The sequence below is a fragment of the Mesoplodon bidens genome, assembly GCF_964165515.1.
Source record: "Mesoplodon bidens genome assembly, chromosome: 6".
Taxonomy (NCBI): Eukaryota; Metazoa; Chordata; class Mammalia; order Artiodactyla; family Ziphiidae; genus Mesoplodon; species Mesoplodon bidens.
This window is the reverse complement of record NC_138162.1, coordinates 95,366,239-95,385,054: the sequence shown is the minus strand read 5'-3', so window position 1 is coordinate 95,385,054 and position 18,816 is coordinate 95,366,239. Positions and strand designations below refer to the sequence as shown.

At 45.0% G+C, this 18,816-nt stretch overlaps 1 protein-coding gene across 2 annotated transcripts in view; it reads left to right on the top strand.

Moving 5' to 3' along the window:
- IPPK (inositol-pentakisphosphate 2-kinase) overlaps nt 1-18,816 on the top strand; it is a 46,926-nt gene that overhangs the window by 19,895 nt on the left and 8,215 nt on the right. For both annotated transcript variants that reach the window (XM_081238010.1, XM_081238011.1), the window contains 5 exons: nt 5,274-5,332; nt 5,757-5,829; nt 9,322-9,601; nt 11,511-11,661; nt 12,406-12,508. In XM_081238010.1, the coding sequence (XP_081094136.1) occupies nt 5,274-5,332; nt 5,757-5,829; nt 9,322-9,601; nt 11,511-11,661; nt 12,406-12,508 (666 nt within the window). The remainder of the gene's footprint in view (nt 1-5,273; nt 5,333-5,756; nt 5,830-9,321; nt 9,602-11,510; nt 11,662-12,405; nt 12,509-18,816) is intronic.

Here is an 18,816-nt window from a genome sequence, read left to right as displayed (position 1 = left end):
GGCTGCTCCCATTTCTTGGCTATTGTGGATAACACTTCTGTGAACGTGGGTGTACAAATATTTCTTTGAGACTCTGCTTTCAATCCTTTGGGGTATATACCCAGAAGTTGAACTGCTGGATCATATGGTAATTCTGTTTTTAATTATGAGTACAGTATTGTGTAGAAATAGTAAGAGTGGGCATCCTTATCTTGTTCCTGATATTAGGGGTAAAGCTCTCAGGATTTCACTGTTGAATGTAATGTTCTCACTGTGAGTTTGTGAAAGATGTTCTTTTAGAGTTTTTTTGTTTTGTTTTTATTAATCATGAAAGAATGTTAGATTTTGTCAAATGCTTGTCCTGCATCTGTTGAGATGGTCATGAGTTGTTTTCCTCTTTCTGTTAATATGGTGTATTACATTGACTGATTTTCATATGTTGAACCACGCTTGTATTTGATTGATAAATCCCATTTGATGATAGGTGTGTAATCTCTTTAATATGCTGCTAATGTGGTTTGTTAGTTTTTGTTGAGGATTTTTTCTTGAGGGATATTTGTCTGTAGTTTTCTTTTCTAGTGATGCTTTTGTCTAGTTTTGGTACCAGGGTAATAACTGGCTTCATAGAATGAGTTAGGAAGTGTTTTCCATCTTTTACTCTTCAGTTTTTTGGAAGAGTTTGAGTATTGGTGTTGATTCTTCTTTAAACATTTGCTAGCATTCAGTAGCAAAGATGGACCAGATGGTCCTGGGGTTTTCTTTGTTGAAAGATTTTTTTTTAAGTTTTTATTGAATTTGTTACAATATTGCTTCTGTTTTTTTATGTTTTGTTTTTTTGACCCCGAGGCATGTGGGAATCTTAGCTCCCTGATCAGTGTTTGAACCCGCACCCCCTGCACTGGAAGGTGAAGTCTTAACCATTGGACTGCCAGGGAAGTCCCTGTTGAAAGATTTTTGATTACTGATTCAGCCTTTTGTTATGTCTGTTTAGATTCTCTATTTCTTCTTGAGTCAGTTTTGGTGGTTGTATGTTTCTAAGAATTTGTTCATTTCATCTAATTTGTTGGCATATAATTTTTCATAGCATTCCTCTAAAATTCTTTTTATTTCTGCAAGGTTGGTAGTAATGTCTTTTCTTTCATTCTTGGTTTCAGTCATTTGAGTCCTGTCTTTTTTTTTTCTTGATCTAGCCAAAGGATTGCCATATTTGTTGATCTTTTCAAAGAAACAACTTTTGGTTTTGTTTCTTTTCTCAAATTTCCCCTTTCTATATTCTGTTTCATCTGTCTCTGCTCTAATCTACTACTTCTTTTTCTCCGTTTGCATTGGATTTAGTTTGGTCTCTAGTTTTTTAGGGTAGAAAATTAGGTTATTGATTTGAGATCTTTCTTCCTGTTAATATAGGTGTTTACAAGTATAAATTTCTCTCTAAACATTGCTTTCTCTGCCTCCTATAAATTTTGTTATGTTGTATTTTCATTTTCATTTATCTCAATTTATTTTCTGACTGCTCTTTTGGTTTCTTATTTGACTCATTGATGATTAGGAATGTGTTTAGTTTTCATGTATTTGTGAGTTTCTCAAATTTCCTTTTATTATTTGTTTCTAGTTTCATTCCACTGAGTTTGCAGAGTCATACCTTTTTAAATTAATTGAGACTTGTTTTGTGGTTTAACATATGGTTTCTCCTTGAGAATGTTTCATGTTTACTTGGTTAGAATATACTCTGCTGTTGTTGAGTGGAGTGTTGTATAGATACTTGTTAAGTCTAGTTGGTTTATAATGTTGTGCAAGTCTTCTACTTCCTTGTTGGTTTTCTGTCTAGTTGTTCTGCCTATTGATTTAACATCTTAACCTAAACAATCTAACTCAATAACAATTCAATTTCAGTAGTATACATAGACCCTGCTCCTATATAGCTTTGTTGCCTTCCCCCTCTGCTGTGCTGTTATTGTCATACAAATTACATCGTTATGCATTGTATGCTTATCAATACAGATTTGTAATAATTGCCTTATGCAGTTATAATAATTGCCTTATGCCATGCAGGGGACATTCTGTCTTTTGAACCAGGTAGAAGAAAAAAGTTACAAACAAAATATATTTATATTATCCTTTATACCTACCTATGTAGTTCCTTTACCCAGTGGCCTTTATTTCTTCATGTGGATCTGAGTTACTGTCTAGTGCCCTTTTAGTTCAGCCTGAAGATTTCCCTTTAGTATTTCTTGTAGGCAGGTTTTCTAGCAACACATTTTTTAAGTTATTGTTTATCTGGCAATGTCTTAATTATTGCTTCATTTGAAAGGATAATTTTATAGGCAAGACTTCTTGGTTGATAGTCTTTTTTCTTTCAGCACTGTGTGTGCCATCCCAGTGCCTCTGGCCTCCATGGTTTTCAGTGAGAAATCAACTGTTAATCTTATGGAGGATCCTACATCATGAGTCACTTCTCTCTTGCTGCTTTCAAGATTCTCTCTCTCTTTGTCTTTGGACAGTTTTATTATGATGTGTCTAGGTGTGGAGCTCTTGGACTTTATCCTAAAATCCACTGATGGTTTCTTCTGCCTACTCAGATCTGCTGTTGAGCCCTTCTTGTGACTTTTTCATTTTAGTTATTGTATTTTTCAATGACAAAATTTCTATTTGGTTCCTTTTTATAATTTCTATCCTTATTAATATCCCCTGTTTGTTAATACATTGTTCTCCGTGTCTCCTTCAGTTCTTTGTCCTTGGTTTCCTTTAGCTTAAAGCTTATTTAAAATAGTTGAGTTAAAGTCTTTGTCAAGTAAGTCCAATGTATGAATTTCTCAGGGACAGCCTGTTGATTGTTTCTTTCCTGGGTATGGACCATACGTTTTTGTTTCTTTGCATGTCTTGTAATTATTTGTTGAAAACAGGCATTTTAAGTAATATAACGTAACCACTCTGGAAATCAGTTTCTACAACCTTTCTAGGATTTGTTGTTGCTGCTTGTTGTAATTGTTATTGTTTTGTGATTTTTCTTTGCCAAGTTTGAGAAGTCTGTTCTTTGTTGTTTGTGGCCTCTGATGCTCCATTAGCTTAGGTGAGCAGCTAATGGTTTAACAGAGATTTCTTAAATGCCTGAGACCATTAAGTCTCCCAGGCTTTACTGAGGGGCTCTGTGTGTGTACTGGGGCCTGCCATCAACACTTAGCAGGGCGGTTGCAACTCTGCCTTAGCCTTCACTTCTGCAGAGCCTCAGACCACCAGGAGGTGGTGGCCTTTTCAGGTCTTTCTGGAGCTTGTGCATGGCCTCCTAGATGCCCAGGATATACTGGAGCTTTTCAAAGCCCTGTGTACATGTTGTTCCTCTGCTTTTTCTTTTTAGTTTTAGGTTAGCCTATTGTTTGCCACAACTGTTAACCAGTATCTCAGGAAGTCATGAAGTTAAACAGTTGCCTCTGAATATTTTTCACAAATGTCCCTGGGGGAAAATGCCCTCTTTTTTTTTTTTTTTTTTTTTTGCGGTACGCGGTCCTCTCACTGTTGTGGCCTCTCCCAGTGTGGAGCACAGGCTCCGGACGTGCAGGCTCAGTGGCCATGGCTCACGGGCCCAGCCGCTCCGCGGCATGTGGGATCTTCCCGGACCAGGGCACGAACCCGTGTCCCCTGCATCGGCAGGCGGACTCTCAACCACTGTGCCACCAGGGCAGCCCGAAAATGTCCCTTTTGTAATTGGTTAGCTCTGAGTCAAGTCAATGAAGACAGGAAACCAAGAGACAGGTCAAATAATGACCACTCTCTGGGAATGAGGCTTTGGAGAAGCTCCTATACCATTTAGCCTTCTCCGATGGCTGCCACACTTCTGTTTTCACTGTGATTGGGGATGTTGGTTTTTAGGGTTCCCTTGGTGCTAGACAGAAGGGGTAAGAATAAGGCATTAAAAGTGCCACATAGCTCACTGTTCTTATTTAGATATGGCCATTTTTCTTGTATAATACCTTCCAGATTGTTGTAAGCCTTTGGTTAATTTTCTGGTTTCTGAAAATTTTGATCCTAACTGTTTTTTCCTCCTTGCCCTTATGGGGGAGAGAATTTCTAGAGGTCCTTAGTCCATCTTTTCTTTGTGGTGTTATAACTTTCTAGGCTCTTAGGAAAAAGAAGGTATGGGAGCCATTCCCTTTAGGAGATGGTTTTCATTGTTACCATTCATTTTCAACATATATGATGGATTTTTAAGAACTGGGTTTTTTTTTTGCTATGAAATAGTACCTGCTTGTTTAATTGATAAAATATGTCATTTTATGAATTAGGTCTCCTGCCTTCCCAGAGGCAACTCACGTTGTCAGTTTGCATGTCCTTCCAGACTTCTTCCTGTGCCAACAAAAATATACGTGTTATTCAAGTGGAAGTGAGGTGATGCCTTTCCGTACACATATTCTCATGTGTGCTCACACGTGCATGTGTGCACACATACACTTTTATAAAGCAAATATGGAGTCTTGCCATAAGTCATTGTTCTGCTCATTGCTTTTTTCACTTCACTAATCCTTGGAGATGGATTGTTGTGTATCATTCAGGGCTTTTTCAATGCATATTTGGATACATGCATGTATAGATGCACATATCCTTTTTTTTTTTAAAGCGAAAGCGATTTCATATGCGTTGTTCTGCCAGTTGCTTTTCTCCTTGAATAAATATTGGTGATTTTGAGCTCTACCTCTTTCTGTTAGCGGCTGCATATTATTTTTTCATTCCTTCATTCAACATGTGGCTTGCTGTGTCCTGGCCCATACGAGCAGATGTCGTTTGATTTATTTAGTTGTTTCTAGGTCTTGCTGTCGCAGTTAGGTCGCAGTGAATCCTTGACCCAGCGATTCCTCATACATTTGCCAAATCGGGGGGCACGCACATTAAAAATTTTGATGGAAACCAGCAAGTTGCCTTTCAAAAGGTTGTACCAATTTATCTTCTCGCTGACAACATGAAATTGCTAGTTGGGTGCCCCCTCCCCTTCCTGGATATTGTAAAGATTTGTTCATCTGATTACCAAACTTCAGCCGTGTCATCTTAGAAAGGTGCTTGCTGCCGTCTCTCTGCTCATGTGGAGGGGCTGGCAGCTACGTGAGGCTCTCAGAGGACGGCCGAAATTTCCTGGGGTCACAGTCAAGCCCCCTGCTCCAGCTAGTGATGTGCACTTGGAGGTGGTGCCATCTGCTGGGCCCTTCAGCTGCCTTGGTCATCTCACAGTCACTTGGGCTGTTTTGTGTGTTAGAGTTGGAGTGCTCCCCCAGTCCACTCATGGACACCCTGTGGTGGTTTCTTAACAGGTAGCAACTGGGAAGTGGAAGCAGATAAGTAAATATTGTCCCCTTGATCTCTACTCAGGGTAAGCGAACACTTCTCCTTTGTCCCTTGTGCTGCCTTTCTTGGTGGGGGGTGGCATTCTGTGCAGTGGGGGGTGGGAGTGGGCCACATTCTGTGAGGTGGGGGCTACTTGACTGCAGATAGCCAGGGCCCTGGGCAGGGTCCAGGGTTCTTGCCTAGGGTCAGTGTTGCCTCCATAGGTTCCTGCAGATGACCTGTGGGAGCCAGTGGCTGGGGAGGTATTGTCAGAGGAAGGGGCAGAGAGCAGGGTGGGGATCAGGGGCAGGGATGGGGGTCCCTCTGTGAGCAGGGCTGGGGAGAATGCAGCTCCTTAATCTGCAAAGCTCAGGGACCTCGAGTGGCAGCTCTTGGGCATGTCCCCTGAGCCACGGGCAGGTGAATGCAAAGTCGGCTTTAATTCTGTCAATAATACTTTCTCTTTTTAGAAATAAACAGAGAATGTACTTTGCTTTGAAAAGCTTGTTACAGGAGGCACAGAACAACTTAAAGATCTTTAAGGTAAGAGCTGCTTCTGTCTTATGGCACTCTTAGGGTGGGGCCTGTTGGTGTCTGAACTGAGCTGGATGAACCCATGGTGCTTTGGTCCCTGACAGGGCTCTGTGACCTTGCAGACGAGGGCATCTGGGCTGGGGCTGGCTTAGCATGATACTTTGGGTCCTTTTTCCAAGCCTTATTTCATGGGCATGTCATCCTGGGACTCCTGGGATGTGTGACGGTGACTCCTTGACCACTGGGTGGCCTCCGGCTCCTTTGACACATAGACCCTGACTCTGGTTCTTGGAGAAAGATGGCCCTGACTGCGTCCCAGGAGTCCTGTGTGGTTGAGATGGGAGCAGGAGCTGGGGCAGGGCATCCTAGAGGGTGGCCACACTTGTGCCTTTCCTCCCGAGTAACTGAGGGAACTTATAATTTGGGGATCTCCTTGTCAGTTAGTGAGTTCTCAGAGTCCTGCATCCTGATCGTGGGAACGGTTCTGCATGCAGAATATTCACCATCTGTCACTGGCACCTTCTGTTTCCTCATTGCCACCTGCTGCCGGCACCCTGACCAGACTCGCTGAGGCCCTGTGGTCCCCTGGCCTGCTGCTAGCCGGAGGAGGAGGAGAGGCTGAGGGGCAGGAGTGTGGAGAGAGGGGGTGCGGGGAGAGGGGAGGAGGGCTGGCCCAGATCTGGAGGAGGGCTTGGTGTGACCTGTGTTGGATATGTGTCCCCTGGGATCCCCCTTGTCACCTCCTTTTCTTCTTACCACTGACTGCCCCCAGTACTGGTTATCTCCTTATTAAGTCTGACATATAAGCGAGAGTTTGTGACAGGCTCCAGGTTCACGGGCTCTGGGTCTGTGTGGAGTAGCAGGGCTGTTGGGTGTGGACAGCCTTGTGCCCTCTGTGTCCTGTTCCGTGTGGATAGTGCTGTTCTGCACACTGGATGCCCCTCAGAAGTGGGCTCAGAGAAGTTGGGAGGGAAGCCTATTCTTGCCTGGCTTCCCCCCATGGTTCAAAAAACTGGTCAGAGTGAATCAACTTTACCTTGTCTGCCTCCACCTTCCCAAATCTAGAAAAAGAGGACATTTTAAAATCAGTTTTTATTTCTAAATCTTATAAAGACTTCAGGAATTGTATATTTAAATCCTAAAGATAAGTTCCCTTTCATCTGGGGATTTATTTGGAACCTATAATGAGGCTGGCATTTTGTCCTAAATGGACCCTTTTCTGACTGCCCCCGCCTAGGCTGGCCTGTCAGGGCCACACTTAAGCTGAGTGGTGAGTCTGGCTTGGCCCCTGGATGAGCTGACCTGTCCTGGGGCCTGGGACCTGGGACTGAGAACCCTGGCTATCTGCTGCTTCTGTTGAACTCAGCTGGGGGAAGAAAATCCAGAGGTTGAGATAATAGTTTCAAAAGAGATGGATTAAAAGAAGTGACATGGAATGGCTTTTTTAAATCATACCCGGAGCAAGTCAGTACATTATTGCAAGTGCCAGTACCTCTCGGGAGCAAGCTCTCCGGTTGTGAAGCTCACGCCTTCCCTTGTTGTGAAATTCCACGTGTGGAGAAGTTTCCTAGGCCACGGTCGGTGCTGCCACCGTGCTGTCTGTCATTGGAGCCTTCTCCTTGTCTGTCCGAATGTTGGTCACAGACTCCAAGTCTGTGGCTCTGTCCACTAATACTGGACACTTGTGAGATGTGGGGGGGGGACATGCGGGGTTGTCACAGAGCCCAAGACGATAGCTCTCTGCCAAGTGTCACATGAGGTGCTTGAGCAACCATATTTGTATATGTAAGATGCCCATCTACCTGGATTCCAGACACTGGGGAGAAGAGGCCTTCTATTGTCCAGGGGTCACTCAACTGCTTATGGGCCTGGAGGAGAGAGTTTCACGGTAGGCCAAGGCTGCCCTTGCACTGGACCGCAAGCCAAACTCTGGCCCTACCTCCTGGTTGCAACCCATGTTGACTGGTTTTGGCTTGGTACTTCATCTTGGCCTGCTTTCCTCCTGGGAGCTCCTGCTTTTCCTTTGCCTGGCGCGCCCTCCTCCCTCTGTAAGGCCATCTCGAGGGTCAGCATCTCTTGTTGGTTTCCCCTGGTCCTTTGGCCAGCAGTGGCCACAGTTGTGTTCCCATCTCCTTGGACACCCACATCTGTTAACTCTGATGGTGCTAACAGGGGGTTCCCAGGGGAGGCACCATGCTGCTGAATCCCGGGAACTTGCTGAGGGAGGAATGTCCAGTCCACCCTTCTCACTGGGTTGAATTGAGCCCCATCTGCCACCTGGGGGCAGAGCAGGGATCGTCCTCATCGTATTATCTACTACTGCATAACAGCCACTTACCATCTCAGTTCTTGTGGCCAGGAATTCAGGAGCAGCATAGCTGGTTCTGGCTCAGGGTCCCTCTGGAGGCTGCATCCCATATGAAGGCTCAGCTGGGGCCGGGGCTCTGCTCCTAGGACGGCGCCGCCACAGCCATTGGCAGAAGGCCTTAGTTCCTGGCCATGGGGGACTCGATGGGGCTGCTCGGTGCGGCTGCTGTGATCTGAGAAGAGAGTCATCAGGACAGAAGCCGCAGCATCTTGTATAACTTACTCTTGCTGGGGGTATGCTATTGCTCTGCTCGTATTCTGTCAGTCACACAGACCAGACCTCCACAGTGCAGAGAGGACTACAGAGTATGAGTGTCAAGGGATGGGGGCCATTGGGGACCTACCTGGAGGCTGCTGACCACACTGTCTCACAGACAAGGAAACTAGGGGCAAGGATTCATCACACCCCTGGGGTTGGCTGATGCTCAGGGGTGTGGGGACCAGGATTCCCTTAGGGGTTTTCCTCCTAGATACCACGGACCCCTGTAAAAGTCACAGGGTTGCACCCACTGAGCATCCTTTCATGTAGCCCTGGGAACATTGGTGCCATAAGGAGTTTCTTTGCTGGACTTGGTTTTAGAAGGCAGGATGGCCTCAAAGATGAAGATTTCTATACTAGTGATGCTGTTGGCCTTACCCACCCTGGCTGGAGCCTGGCTTAGTCTTTCGCAGAGGACAGAAGCCCTCTGGGACCCTGGTGGCCGATGTCCACACTGGCCGAGAAGTTTGCTCAGGGTCAGATGACACCGTGTGTCCCTCAGTAGCACAGTAGTGTCACTTGGCCTCTTGTGTAACAGGCTAGGGCCTTTGGGAGTTTGTGCTTTGGGCCGAGTTTGCTTGAGGTTGCTTAACATCCCAGGTGTTCTGGTCTGAGGGTTTATATCTCAGGCCCAGGGCTCTGATCTTTGGTTCTGGAGAACTTTTCTCCTTTTTCATGTTCCAGTGGGATTTTTCTCTTGTTCAGTGACATGGTACATGAGGGTGGGTTTCCCCAGAGGGCTGCAGTATGCAGAGACCCCAAATGGGGGCATGTAAAATGTCCGGTCCTTTGGCCTGTCTAGTGGATGCGGACGGAGGTGTCTTCCTACCGGCCTGTTGGAGTTGATGTTTCCCTGTTTCTTTCCTTTCCTGAAGAATGGTGAGCTGATTTATGGTTGTAAAGATGCCCGCAGCCCCGTGGCTGACTGGAGTGAACTTGCACACCACCTGAAGCCATTCTTCTTCCCATCCAATGGCCTGGCCAGTGGGCCCCACTGCACAAGGGCCGTGATCCGGGAGCTGGTGCGTGTCATCACACGGGTGCTACTGAGTGGCTCGGACAAGGGCCGGGCGGGCGCCCTCAGGTCGGGGCCTGGGCTGCGGGGCCCACCCGTCTGTGAAGCCAGCCCTTTCAGCAGGAGCCTGCGCTGCCAAGGTAGGCCTGGTGGGTGGGCTGGGTGCAGGGGGAGCGGAGCCTGTGGCACGGCCTGCGAGGGTCCTGCCTGGCCTCACGGAGCTTCTGTGGGAGCAGCCTCAGTCTCGTCAGGGCTCCCCAAAGCTGGGCCTCCCTGTCTCTCAGCTCCAGGTGGGGATACTGCCTTTCTCATCTCTTATCTGGGTTTATAAGTTGCAGCATACATTTGGGCTATAGGGTTTTCCCTAAATATCGTCCCACACATCTGTGCATCCTCTGTGGTTTGCTGAGTGTTTTCGCTACATCGTCCTGTTCCATCTCATTGCAACCCTGGGGATAGGTTTTCCTTGGCCTTTTTCTTCGATGGGAAGAATTGAGGCCCGGAATGTTGCAGTCCCACAGTGCAAGGCCCTTTAGGGCAGGTGGGTGGCCTCAGTGGGTAGCAGTTTGCAGACAAGTTGTGAACACAGACGTGAGGGACCTGTGGCTCTTCTCAAGGCCCCATTCCTCACAGACTCGCTGTGGGCTGACTTTGACTCAGTGGGCATCCAGACTTCAGGGCGATCCGGTGACTGATTTGGGTTTTTGCCATGAATGTTCACGGCCTCCTCGTTTGCCACCTTTGTCGTCTGCTGGCGGGCTCCACAGCACACTCAAGTATGTGGCGTGCAGAGCCATAGCCAGGGACTTATTTTGAGGGGCCAACTAGGAAGATTCAGATGATTCAGTTTTTGTGCTGATGATCCCTGTGGGTTCTCAGAGCCTCTGAGGATGGCCGTGGGGGTGTGACATAGGAAGATGGTAGCCCTGCTCCCGCGTGGATTCTAGGTGCTACTGTTTTGCCGTACAGCTTCCTAAGCACAGGTCACCCTTCTTCTGTGCCCCATTTCACATTTTTCGTAGTACAAATGAATTTTGTGGGTATTTTTCTTGTTGCAAAAGTGATACCTAGTCATTTCAGACAATTTTGGTAAACGTATGCCCATATTTGGGTACTTAACTGCTTTTAAGTAGATGGAACGTGTTTGGAAGGACACACAGATGGACACTGGTCCCTGAGGCACTGTTGACACCTGTGGACTTTTCTTGCAGACCTTCCCTGCATATGTACACAGACATAAACCTGACCCATGGGGTGTGCAATGTGTTCTACATACTATTTTGTAACCTGGTATTTTTGCCTGATTAGTATAAATCTGTATCTATATCAACAATTGTATGTTTTGAAATTTTATTGACCATAAGGTAGATATTCCACTGTATGAATAGCCTATAATTTTAACAGATCCCTTCTAGCTGGGCCTATGCACTTTCACTCTGTCTTACATGACTGAGCATGTTAGGTGGGGGAGGTCAGAGGTCAGAGTGTCAGAACTGCACATGCCTGTGACTCGGACCCATACTCATATATTTGTTTGTTCATAGGACGTGGCTGTTTCTTTGAAGGGTGGGACAAATGGGCTGGGACTCTGTCTCCCCAGCCCTCGAGGCCCCCGGTGCATGGCAGGGGCCCGAGAATGCTCGAGTGTGGAATGGACCTTGTTTCTGCACCATCCCTGCCATGACAGCTCCCTGCTCAGTGTGGTCACTTGCCTCTCAGCACGGGCTGTGGCTCTGGGCTCCGCAGATGCAGTCTTGCAGTTTTGGAGATGTCAACATGGTCGTTTTAAATTTTGTGCCTTGTCTTATTTAGACTGAGGGTCATCTCTCTAAACTCAGATCTGGGCTGGTGTGATGGAGGTTGAAGGATGTTGAGAGGAAGGAGAGGCACAGAGTGAGGTGTGGGTCACCTGCCTTTCTTTTGTGCCTGGTCCTGAACGTCCGCTTGTCCCAGCCCCAGCAGCTCCGTGAGGCAGGGTGCGGCCTGTGCCCGCCACCTTCTTTAGTCCTTGACAGTAAACCTCTCATTTTCCCCTGATGTTCTTGGTAGGAAAAAACACCCCGGAGCGCTCAGGGTTACCGAAGGGCTGTCTTCTGTACAAAACCCTCCAGGTGCAGATGTTGGACCTGCTGGACATCGAAGGCCTCTACCCTCTGTACCGGCGGGTTGAGCGGTACCTGGAGGAGTTTCCTGAGGAGAGGTGAGGCCCAGGTCCAGGGCTCCCCTGCCCTTTCTGGGCTCACATGGGGCCCCAAGCAGCCCTGAGGGCAAGATGGGGATGAGGGGAGCAGGTCGCCGCAGTGGGAGGAAAGCACTGGCCTCCCAGGAGGATGACTCACCCCAGCTACCTCCCCTCCCTGCCCCCAGATGCCAGGCTCGGCCCAGAGATTCAGTGCCACGTGAAGGAGGACCAGGGTCCTGTCAGATCAGTGGTCACTTGCCCATTTCTAGAAAGGAAAGCACATTTTGTGAACCGGACAACCCTGCCTTAGGCAGTTCCACGTCCTGAGTTGGAGCTGAGCCTGCAGGGGGCAGTGCTGCTCCACAGCCAGTGAGCCGAGCTCACCCAGCCGCCGCTGGGCTTTGGCCTTCAGGCACTGCCTTGTCCATCTCCTGGCCACCTTGATGGGGGTTGCTAGGGTCCACACCTGTGGCATGTGGTGGAGGCTGGGGCCATTGCCCCGGCCTGGCTTCGCTTCCTCCCTAGCACCCCTTCACTGGCATCTCTTACCTGGACACCATTTGTCATAAACAAGAGACGTTCAGCCTTGGCTCTCCTGGTTCTGGTCTTGCAAGACGCTTCATAACGAAGTTTAGCATTAGGAAGAGATGAATCCATGAATGTTCTTTAAAACCAGATGTATGATTCTTAAACTGCTAACAGTTTAACAAACGATTTCCAGGCAGCTTTGTTATCCTGTTGTTTTTGTGCTTTGTCCTTCAGAAAAACATTGCAAATAGACGGGCCTTATGATGAAGCATTTTACCAGAGGCTGCTTGATCTGTCCACCGAGGATGATGGCACGGTGGCCTTTGCGCTGACAAAGGTGGGTGGATCCTTCCAGAAACACACTGCGTGCTTCTTAGGCCCTTAACGCTAAGTCGGGGTTTTCCTAAGAAGTGTTTCCCCGTACCTACCCCTGATGGTTAATGCAGAAAAATTGGGGATTCAAAAAACGTGGCTAAAGTTTCCCCCAGATGGACTGGGCCGGGTGGTAATAACGTTACTTTAGCTTCTAGGAAGGATTTCCCTTTGTTCACTTGGCTCCAGGCCACCCTGGGCCCAGCCCTCTCTCCACCCTCCCTGTACTGGGGTCCAGGACCTGAGGCCACTGCTCTGTGCTTCCTCCTTAGCAGCCTTAGAACAGGCTAGTGCCAACCATTCCTCTCCTTACAGCCCTCAGTGGGACTCTAGGCCCGGACCCCACCTGTGGTTGTGTGTGGCTGGCTTCCTTCCTCCCCATACCTCAGGCCAAGGGGCACCCTGGGAGAATCTCTTAGGGAGGAGGCCTGATCCTATTCTTTCCGGTTCTGTAAAATCGGAATCCAGGGGCTCCATGAACTTGGATAGGAAAAAAATTACATCTTTGTTTTCACTAACCTCTGATTGAAATTAGTGTTTCCTTCCATTACGAATGCGGCAACAACCACTGTGTGGTCAGCAGGACCCCCAACTTTGCCATTTAGAGAAATCAGACCTTTTAATTTCACACTGGAGTTGCTACACATATCTCATGATACCTTTATATTCTTCACTCCTGAGATTTTGTTATGTAATACTACATAATATATTTGTTTTAAAAAATAGTTCGGTATTTGACATGGTCAAGCCTCTATTTTTTATTTTCTGCATTTAAAAATGTTATTCTGAGAGGGATCCATAGGCTTCATTGGGCTGTCAAAGGTTTTGTTAAAATGTTTAAGGAACACTGTTCTAGTGGGAGCAAAGTGACAAAAAGGTAGGAACAAAACAGAGTGACCTCCTTCTCTACATCCTCTGGGCAGCTGCCATGGAGCCCTTAGTTTAACTGTCCTGGTCCTGACAATGGGTCTGTGGTTCTCACTTGTTAAGAGTCCTCACTCTTGTCCTTGGCTGGGTGCTCCCTCCCTCCCAGGCTGGGTGCTCCCTCTTCTGCAGCTGTTGGGCTTTTGAGGAGGTCCCCTCCAAAGCCAAGGACCCTGAAGGAATTAGCTGAGGTGCTTGGGGATAGAGCTGTCCTCAAGGTGGGGAGAGACCCAAAAGGGAGCCTCTATCAGAATAAAGTGACGGACTGCCCTGCATTGTCTGCAACTTGGGTACATTGATGCAGGAATAAGTATCAGTATTCCATTTTTCAAGAGAAGAAGCATAGGACTTTACTTCCTTTTTTACACATTTCTATATTTTTCAAAATTGTAATAAATAAGCATGGATTACTTTTTAATTTTATTGCAATTTTTAAACCTCATATGTAAACATAATCTTGTAAGAGATTCAAGCAATCATTACACAACTATCAGAATGACTAAAATAGTAACATTGAAATAACACTGAATGCTGGTGCAGAGAAACTAGATTTGCAGAGCTAAACATGCATGTGCCCTATAACCCAGCACCTGCACTCCTGGGCATTTGTCGCAGAGAAGGGAAGACTCAGGCTTACCCAAAACCCTGTACAGGAGTGTTCATAGCAGCTTTATTTGTGATAGCTAGAAACTGGGCACAACTCAAGTGTCTGTCAACAGGTGGCCTACAACAGGTTACGTAAACTGGAACTGTTGAGCAGTAAAAAGGAATGAAATCTCAGTACACACAACAGCCTGGGTGAATCTTCAGAGAAATGTGCTGAGTGACAAAAGCCAGTCCCAAAAGATCACACACTATGATTCTGTTTAAATGACATTCTTGAAATGACAAAGATGAGTGGTTGCTGTGGGATGGGGAGGAGGTGGAAGGAAGGGGGTGAGGTTATGAAAGGTCAACAAAGAGGGATCTTCTGGTGAGGGAACTGCTCCGTATTTTAACTGTGGTGGTAGATGCATGAACCTACATGTGTGATAAAATACACGTACACAACACACAGGACTACATGTAAAACTTAGGAGATTGGAATAAGATCATGGAGTGTATCAGTGTCACTATCCTGGCTGTGATATTATACTATATAGTTTTGCAAGATGTCACTATTGGGGGAGACTGGGTAAAGGGCACTCAGGATCACCTGCATGTGAACCTACATTTATCTCAAAACAAATAATTTAATGAAAAAGATTCAAGCAGTGAGTATATTGTATAAAATGTGATGTTAGGGCTTCCCTGGTGGCGCAGTGGCCTCTCACTGTTGTGGCCTCTCCTGTTGCGGAGCACAGGCTCTAGACGCACAGGCTCCGCGGCCATGGCTCACGGACCCAGCCGCTCCGTGGCATGTGGGATCTTCCCGGACCGGGGCACGAACCCGTGTGCCCTGCATCGGCAGGCGGACTCTCAACCACTGCGCCACCAGGGAAGCCCCTGTAATATAGTTTTAACTGTAATATAAATGGGGAGAAAAAAAAGGAAAGTATTTTGTCATAAAATAACATGTATTTAAATTTAAAAAAAAAAGGCAGGGGTGGCAGAGAGTAAATGCTTCAGGCTTTGGCCATCTGGTCTCTGTTGTAGCTACTCAGCTCTGCCATTATAGCTCAGAAGCAGCCAGAGACAAATATAAATGAGCATGGCTGCGTTCTAGTAAACCTTTATTTACAAAAACAGGTGGCAGGCTGGATTTTGCCCCTGGCCTGTAGTTTGCTGACTTCTGTTCACTTTTGCTTGTTAGTTTTTCTATTCATTTTTTTCTCTGTTGGTTTGAAAGTTAGACATTCTGCTACTGTCGTTTTTCTGGTTACTCGTCCAATTTGACCATATGCATATTTAAAGACTAAAATTAATAATTTAACCCCCTCCCACCCCAACACCTGCCACACAAACACATGATATTGGGTTGGCCAAAAAGTTCATCTGGGATATTTTAATTCCAGTTATCGCTCCCAACTTATATGCAGTTATTGTCATATAAGTTTTTGTCATACAACTTTTCTTGGGCATATACCTAGGAGTGGAGCTGCTGGGTCAAGTGGTAACCTATGTTTAACTTTTTCAGGAACTGCCAGACTGTTTTCCAAAATGGCTGTACCATTTTACATTCCCACCAGCAGTGTACAGGGTTCCAGTTTCTCCATATCTTTGACAGCACTTGTTACCTGCCCTCTATTTGTCTTATCCTGTTAAAAAAAAAAATCGCAATTTACAGTATTATTTTATACAGGTGTTTGTTGAGATCTACCATGTTTACCCATATCTTTGCTTAACATTCTTACATCTCAGATCTTTCCTCTTTTTCCTATAAAAGTTTTATTGTGATATGTTACATACCATACAATTTACCTGCTTAAAGTATGCAATTTGGTGGTTTTTACTATATTCATAGATATGTGTAAGCAGCATCACAGTCAATTTTAGAACATTTTCATCACCTTAAAAAATTCTGTACCCTTTAGCCATCATCTCCTTATCTCCTCATCCCCAACAGCCCTAAGCAACTACTAATCTACTTTAAAAAAAAATAATTTATTTATTTTTGGCTGCATTGGGTCTTTGTTGCTGTGCGCGGGCTTTCTCTAGTTGCGGCGAGCGGGGGCTACTCTTTTTTTTTTTTTTGCGGTACGCAGACCTCTCACCGCTGTGGCCTCTCCCGTTGCGGAGCACAGGCTCCGGACATGCAGGCTCAGCGGCCATGGCTCACGGCCCAGCCGCTCCGCGGCATGTGGGATCCTCCTGAACCAGGGCACGAACCCGTGTCCCCTGCACCGGCAGGCAGACTCGCAACCACTGCACCACCAGGGAGGGGGCTACTCTTTGTTGTGGTGCGCAGGCTTCTCATTGCGGTGGCTTCTCTTGCTGCAGATCATGGGCTCTAGGAGCGCAGGTTTCAGTATTTGTGGTGCGTGGGCTCAGTAGTTGTGGCTCGCAGGCTCTAGAGCACAGGCTCAGTAGTTGTGGCACATGGGCTTAGTTGCTTTGCAGCATGTGGCATCTTCCTGGACCAGGGCTAGAACCCATGTCCCCTGCATTGGCAGGCGGATTCTTAACCACTGCGCCACCAGGGAAGCCCCCAATCTACTTTTTATCTCTATAGATTTGCCTATTCCAGATATTGCATATGAATGGACTCATTCAATAGGTGGTCCTTTATTACTGGCTTCTTGCACTTTAGCATAATATTTGCAAGGTTCATGTGTATTGTAGCAGGTATCAATACTTCATTTCTTTTTATGACTGAATAATATTCCATTGTATAGATATACTGTATTTTGTTTATCCATTCATCAGTTTGATGAGCATTTGGGTTGTTTTCACTTTTTGGCTATTATGAATAATGTTGCTATAAATATGTGTATAAATTTTTCTGTGGACACATTTTTACTTTTCTTGAGCATATACCTGGGAGTGGAGCTCAGGAGCTCAGGAATTTCAGGAACTGCCAGACTGTTTTCCAAATGGCTGTACTATTTTACATTCCCACCAGCAGTGTACAGGTTTCCAGTTTCTCCATATCTTTGACAACACCCTTTTGTTTTTAGCCATCCTGGTGGGTATGAAATGGTATCTCATTGTGGTTTTGATTTGCATTTCTGTGAAGACTAAGAGCATTTTTAAATGTGCTTATTGTCCATTTGTATATTTTCTTTGGAGAAATACCTATTCAGGTCCTTTGATCACTTTTTAATTATGTTATTTGTTTCATTGTTGAGTTGTAGGGATTCTGTATATTGTGGATAGTAAGCCCTTAGCAGATATATGATTTGCAAATATATTCTGTCAGACACCTTTTCACTTTTTTGATAATGTTCTTTGTTGTAAAATATTTGCAATTTAAAAACTTTATTTGTTCATTTGAAATATAGTTGATGTACAATATTATGTTAGTTTCAGGTATACTACATAGTGATTTGACATTTGCATACACTATGATATGATTACCATGATAAGCCTAGTAACCATCTGTCCCCATACACAAAAAAGTTTTTAACTTTGATGAGGTCCAGTTTGTCTGTTTTTCTCTTTTGTTGTTTGTGCTTTTGGTGTCATATCTAAGAATTCATTGCTAAATCCAAAGTCATGAATATTTTCCCCTGTTTCTTCAAAGAGTTTTAGCTCTTAAATTTAGTTCTTTGATCCATTTTGAGTTAATTTTTATATATGATTTGAGGTAGAGATCCAACTTCATTCTTTGTATGTGGTTATTTAGTTTTCCTAGCACCATTTGTTGAAGAGACTATTTTTTTCCCATAAATGTATGGGTTTATTTCTGGGTAGTCAATTGTGTGCCATTGATATATATGTCTATACTTATGCTTGTACCCTGCCTTGATTATTGTTGCTTTTTAGTAAGTTTTGAAATTGTTCTTTTGCAAGATTGTTTTGGCTATTAGGAGCCCCTTGTAATTTCATTATGAATTTTAGAATCAGCTTGCCAAGTGCTACAAAGAAGCCAGCAGAGATTGTGATAGGGATTGTGGTGAATCTGCAGATGGCTTGCATATGGCCATCTTTATAATAGTAAGTCTTCCAGTTTGTTAACATGGGATGCTGTTCCATTTATTCAGATCTTTGTTTTTCTTTCAACAGTCTTTTCAGAGATACATTTTGTACTTTGTTAAGTTTATCCCTGGGTGTTTTCTTTTTGCTGTTGTAAATGAAGTTGTTTTCTTAATTCCATTTTTAGATTGATCATCGCAAGTGTATAGAAATACAATTTGTTTTTGTATATTGATCTTATAGCTTACAACCTTGCTGAATTTATTAGTTCTAATAGTTTTTTAGTGAATTCCTTAGGATTTTCTCTATGTAAGATCATTTAGAGATAGTTTTACTTCTTCCTTTCCAGTTTGGTTGCCTTTTATGTCTTTTTCTTGCATAACAGCCCTTGGCTGAACCTTTAGTGCAGTGCTAAATGCAAGAACAGACCTGTCTGATTTGTTCCCGGTCTTATTGGGACAGCATTCAGTCTTTCATCATTATGTGTAATGTTAGCTTTGGGCTTTTCGTAGATATCCTTTATTGGGTTGAAGAAGTTCCCTTCTTTTCTTAAATTGTTGAATGTTTTTATCATGAAAGGATGTTGGATTTTGTCAAATGTCTTTTCTGCATCAATCGATATTATCATGTGTTTTGTTTTTCTATAGATATGACATATTAATTTATTTTTTGGATGTTAAAACCAACCTTGCATTCCTGGGATAAACCCCACTTGGTCATGGCATATGATTCTTCTTATATATTGCTGGATTCAATTTGCTATAATTTTGTTGAGGCTTTTTGTGTCCATTCTCA